The sequence below is a fragment of the Nelumbo nucifera genome, chromosome 6 (genome assembly GCF_055504915.1).
Source record: "Nelumbo nucifera cultivar China Antique chromosome 6, China Antique-T2T, whole genome shotgun sequence".
NCBI classification, from domain to species: Eukaryota; Viridiplantae; Streptophyta; class Magnoliopsida; order Proteales; family Nelumbonaceae; genus Nelumbo; species Nelumbo nucifera.
The window spans coordinates 32,803,071-32,809,120 of record NC_142654.1 but is presented as its reverse complement, the minus strand read 5'-3'; the positions used below and the strand labels follow the sequence as shown (position 1 = coordinate 32,809,120).

The 6,050-nt window shown below is 47.8% G+C and overlaps 1 protein-coding gene across 1 annotated transcript; it reads right to left on the bottom strand.

Moving 5' to 3' along the window:
* Positions 1 to 1,264: 1,264 nt before the first annotated feature.
* LOC148790740 (uncharacterized) lies at positions 1,265 to 1,801 on the bottom strand. The gene has a single exon (XM_088890347.1). It carries the CDS (start codon positions 1,799 to 1,801, stop codon positions 1,265 to 1,267), a length of 537 nt encoding a protein of 178 aa, XP_088746473.1.
* Between the last annotated feature and the right edge of the window lie 4,249 nt (positions 1,802 to 6,050).

The following is a 6,050-nucleotide window of genomic DNA, read 5'->3' as shown; positions in this document are numbered from 1 at the left end:
TGGTTACCGTCTGATCCAGGCGGGGAGAGGATAAGGCCTGTCGTTACGCGGCGTGATCCCGGGAGGTCGGAGTCTACTGAGAAGCTTCTAGAGTCGATTATGTGTCGCTTCGGTTCCTAGGCCCTAAATTGGCTTAGGTGTCGAGGTGCCTCTATACCAAGGTGGCTTTGTACCGAGGTGACCGAACACCCAAGCTCTGAAGACTGCTGACTAGGCTCATCTTGCTGAGTTGTCATCTTACGGGCATATCGCGTCCACATGACATTTACTTACTAGGTCGTGCCAAATTACCCCTCATCAATTGCCCCCCACTCCTCGTGCTAGGGGTCCTGACTCGGCACAGGGAGTTCATGACAAGCCTAGGTGGATTTGGCACGAAGTCTAGGTGGTACGAAGGGCGGACCTTTGGTTGGACTTGTTCAACCGTTTGGCTCAACTAGGAAGTGACCCAGATTGTGTATCAGGTAGATGCGGACGTTAAGCCGATTATAGATTCTACAGACGTCAAAACGCGTGCTCAACTGATTTCAACATTGGGTAGCGTGCAACCAGTTTTCCTAGGAGCCGTTGGATCGCGCAGATCTCGGCCGTTGATCTCTGGATATACTGGTTATAACCCATTTTCTTCGCCACAAACCGCGAATCCAAAGTCTTTGAGGTCGCGTTCAAGTATCCCAGCCCGGTGTCAACTATTCCCAGGTCCGAGTTTGCCTTCGCCTTGCTTTCTTCGGTCTTTTTTTTTGCTGTGTACTCGAAGTGCTTTATTAATGAAATACAAGTATTTTGCAAAACTCTTTGTGTGCAAAAATTTTCTAAGTGTAAATTACTCCCGAGCTAACGAGCTAAACCAAATAGGAGCAAAATTTTTCTAAGTATAGATTACTCCCGAACTGGCGAGCTCGACTCGAATAGGAATAATCTAATCGTTATTGTACGTTGGGACGAACAAACACTATAGGGTACATGCCCAACCTATCTGTGCCCGAGCTACTTCGCCTTGCCCATGCCAAAGTGAATAGGTTTTAACGAACCCGTGTCGAAGAGGTGACCGGGTCTTAAGCTGCCTATGCTGAAGAGGCGACTAGGACTTCTCTACCCATATCGGAGAGGCGATTGGGTCTTATGTCGTGTCGAGATCTCTTGCCAGCTCGGCACCATAGTCCTTAGGCTTCTGGGAGTGACTTAAGGTCCTCTCTCCAATTCGTCATCCATAGGATCAACTCGGTGGTCCTATAGACTTAGCCGTTTTTGCTTGCGTTAAGGTTTATAGGTAGTATCTCCTTAGGTTGTCAATATTCCAAGCTCGAGGTACCTGTTTCCCTTTCATGGTCTCGAGTTCATAGGTTCCTTCTCCGAACACCCGTCTCACCCAGTAAGGACCTTCCCAATTCGTGCTGAGCTTACCCATGACAGGCTCATGTACCATTACCTTACGGAGGACCAGGTCACCAACTCGGAATAGTCGCTTCCTAACCCATGCATTATAATACTGAGCTACTCGCTGTTGGTAAGCTACAATTTGAATGTGGGCCAGTTCACGTACCTCTTCGATGAGGTCCAAGTTAGTTTTGAGTTTGTCGTCATTTGTCTCTTCATCGTAAGCTTTGAGCCGCAACGTCGGAACTTCAATCTCTACCGGGATCATGGCTTCCTTCCCGTATGTGAGGTTGAAGGGTGTCTCGCTGGTCACGGTCTTGATGGTAGTTCGGTAGGCCCAAAGGACACTAGGTAGCTCATCCACCCGTAACCCTTTAGCTTGCGCAAGGCGAGCTTTCAGTCCACGGAGGATAGCACTGTTCATCACTTTGGCCTGTCCGTTTGCTTGTGGATGCGCTACCGAGGTGAAGTTTTGCTGAATCCCCATCTCGGCACACTAGTTTTGGAATTTGATGTCCTCGAATTGCTTCCCGTTATCCAAAATCAAGGCTTTGGGCAATCCGAAACGACACACGATGCTTCTCCAGAATAAATTTTGCACATTCTAGGCTGTAATGCTTACCAACGGTTCGGCTTCCACCCACTTCGTGAAGTAATCCACTGCCACGACCAAGAACTTCCTTTGCCCGGTTGCTGGCGAAAAAGGATCGAGCATGTCGATTCCCCACTACACGAAGGGCCACGAACTAGTAAGATACTTCAAATCGGCAATAGGTTGATGGGGGATGTTGGCGAGCCTTTGACATCAGTCGCATTTCTTGACGAGCTCGAGTGCGCTTGTGTTCATTGTGGGCTAATAGTAGCCCTGCCTTAATGCTTTTTGGGCGAGGGCTCTGCCCCTCAAGTGTCCTCCGCATAATCCTTCATGGATATCGCGAATTACGAACTCAGCTTTTGAGGGTCACAGGCAACGTAGGTAGGGGAGCATGAAGGATCTCCTATACAGTTGTCCGTCTATAAGGGCGTATCGGGTTGATTGACACTCTATCCTCCGAGCTGCATTGCGTTCTACAGGTAGGGTCCCGTGGATCAGATAATCAACGAGCGGGTCAATTCAACTCAGTTCTGCTTGCAACACGGGAGTGACCACTTTTGCCCCCCGAGAATGCTGGGCCGAGGCAGGTCCTCTATGTACATAGTTCACATGGTGTTGTTGCTGGTACTAGTTACTCGTGATAAGGCATCAACCTTAGTGTTCTTGGACCTCGGAATTCACCTAATGAAACAAGAGCTGGAGCCTGGTAGGATCTCCCTGACTTTGGTTAAGTAGGCAGCCATAGTTGAGTCGCCATTGACATGGTTGACCACCAGTTGAGAATCGCTGCACACGATGAGATGTTTTGTTCCCATTTCTTTTGCTAAGTTTAGCCCGACAATTAGTGCTTCATACTCCGCCTCATTGTTTGACGCCTCGAATCCGAACCGGAGAGCGTACTCCAGCTTTACCTTGATTAGGTTGTACAGTATCAGTCTCGCACCACTTCCTTGCTGGTTGGATGAGTCGTCTACGTGGAGGATCCAAGCTCCTCGTCTTAGGTCGGTACTGCTCTGACCGAGACCGGTGCCGCACTAGTTGACACCTCTGAAGGGTTAGCAGGCTCAGCCAATTCAGGGGTCGGTGTGCTGAACATGCATTCTACTACGAAGTCCACCAAGACTTGGGCTTTGATTGCTGGCCATGGCTCGAACCGGATGTCGTACTCGCTAAGCTCGATGGACCAATTCATCAATCTCCCTAATACCTCGGGCTTAAGTAGGATGTGCCTTAGAGGTCTATCAATAAGAACGACGATGGTATGGGCTTGGAAGTATGGGCGTAATTTCCGAGCTGCTACTACTAGCGTGTACACCAGCTTCTCGATGTCGGGACATCTGGTTTCCGCATCCTACAACACTTTACTTACATAGTAGATGGGTCATTGAACCCGGTCTACCTCTCTAATTAGTACCGAGCTGACCACCTCGTCACCCGTAGAGAGGTACAACTTCAATTCATTTCCTTCTTCAGATTGAGTTAAAACCGAGGCGGTACTTAGGTACCTTTTCAGCTCATCAAACGCAAGCTGGCATTCCTTAGTCCATTCGAAAGTTTCATTCTTTTTAATTGCTTTAAAAAAGGGGAGGCACCGACTTGTTGATTTAGACATAAATCGGTTTAGGGCAGCTACTTGGCCAGTTAGTCGTTGTACCTCCTTGATTTTCTGGGGTGGTCGCATTTCTAAGATATCCTTGATTTTGTCTGGGTTTGCTTCGATGCCACGTCGGTTCACTATGTAACCGAGGAACTTGCTCGACGTGACCTCGAAGACACACTTATTTGGGTTTAACTTCATATTGTATTTCCTTAAAATTTGAAAAACAACATCTAAATCGTCAATTAAAGATCGAGAAAATTGGGTCTTCACGACTATGTCATCAACATAACATTCCACTTTATTGCCAATCAAAGGTTCAAAAATTTTGTTTACAAGTCGCTAGAAAGTCGCTCCAGCGTTTTTCAAACCAAAGGGCATGGCTTTATAACAGTACAGCCCGAGTTCGGTTACAAAAGCAGTTTTGTCTTGGTCAGATATGTCCATCCTAATTTGATTGTAGCTGGAGTAGGCATCCATGAAACTCAGCAACTCATGCTCGAAGGTCGCATCTACCAGGCGGTCAATTCTGAGCAGGGGGAAGCAATCATTTGAGCAGGCTCTGTTCAGGTCGGTGTAGTTGATGCACATGTGCCACTTACCATTGAATTTCTTCACGAGCACGGGGTTGGCAACCCAACTCGGGTAATGGACCTCCCTGATGAAGTCTGTAGTGCGGAGCTTTCCGACCTCCTCATCAGCTACCCTTCACCGCTCAGGGGCGAGGTTGCATTTTCTTTGTCTAACTAGCCTAACTAAAGGGTCTACATTAAGTTAATGAGTTATCACACTAGGGTCGATTCTGGGCATTTCTACTGCGGACTAGGCGAAAACATCTAAATTGTTAAGTAAAAAACTTACTAGCTGTGTTCGGAGTGGTTCGCTTATCAGTGCACTGATCTGGAGAGTCTTGGTCGGTTCGGTCTCAAACATCGGTATGTGAGTTGTCTCTTCCATCGGGGTAGCTTGCTCCTTGGTATAGTCTGTTGGTTGCTCCAGTTCAACGTCTTCTTCCAGTTTTGCTTTTCCCTTGAGGCCAACCATATAGCACCTACGGGATTCGAGTTGATCGCCTTGTATGACCCCTACTCCGTAATCTGTCATAAACTTCATCGCGAGATAATAAGTTGACACTATTGCACATAAAACATGTGTAATAGGCCAACTTATGATTGCGTTGTAGGGGGATGGAGTCATGACCACTAAGAATGTATGCTCGAACCGTACAATATTCGGCCACATGCCTGCCTCCACTGGTACTGTGACCCGACCTATAGGCCTAACTTCCTCTCCGCTGAACCCTACTAGTGGGGCATCTGCTAGTTTCAGATCGCTCTGCTACAGTTGCAACTTGTCAAAGGTTCCTTTGAAGAGGATATCAGCCAAACTGCTTGAGTCCACCAAGATCCGCTTCACTTCGAAGTCATTGATGGTCATCTTTACGACTAGAGCGTCATCATGAGGATACTGAATCCCACGGGCATCGTCCTTGGTAAAATAAATGGTTCTTCAATCCGAGATCGCTTAGGTGGAGTCTCTGCCTCGTGCTCTAGTTCTCGGATTGAAGTTTTTTCTGCTGCTACTATGCACCTCGCTACAATGGATCCTCTAGTGATCATATTGATCACCCCACGGATCAGTCTTTCTTCTAGTAGCAGGCGAGGTGGTTGTTCGGTCTGCCTACTGCTCTCCGGGGTGTCTTTCTTCCGATCTCCTTGTCGGTCCCCCTGTCCTATCTCCTCGTGCAAAATGTATTTTTTCAAGTACCCACGGTGGATGAGTTTTTCGATCTCGTCATGGAGGTTTATGTAGTTCTCCGTGCTATGACCATGGTCCCAATGAAAGTGATAATAAACATTCAAGTTTCTGGTCGTTGGGTCTCCTTGTAGCCTGGGTGGCCATCTGACGATGGAGGAGTCTTTAATGGCCGTCAGGATCTCTCCTCTCTTTGCATTAAGGGGAGTATAGTTTGTTCTCTCCACTGGCGGGGTCCTGAAATGCCGACTTGACCTGTAACTTCGTGAGGGGGACTTACTCCTCATGCTCGGGGACTTGCTTCTTCGCCTCGGGGACTTACTCTTTTTCCTTTTCTACTTGTTGCTCGTTCCTTCTTCCTCTCTCTTCCTTTTCTCCCCTTGCTGGTTGTCGGTCTTCTGGTTTATTTCCTCTTTTGTACTAATGAACTGATCGGCCAGCTTGAGAAACTCGGTGATATTCTTCAGCTTATTTGCCATGACATGCCACTTGAACTTTGTGAGTAATTCCTCTACGTGCTGTGGTGAAACGTATCGCTGGATAAAGGTCTGGTATCTACAGGCATGTTTGTTAAAGCGCTTGATGTAGCTTCAAATTGATTCCCCTTCTCCCTACACCACGTTCAGAAGGCTCTACTACGACTTAGGGCACTTGTTTCTGGTGATGAAGTGGGCCGTAAACATGTCTGCGAACTACGCCCAGCTTCTGATGCAACCCATGTGCAAG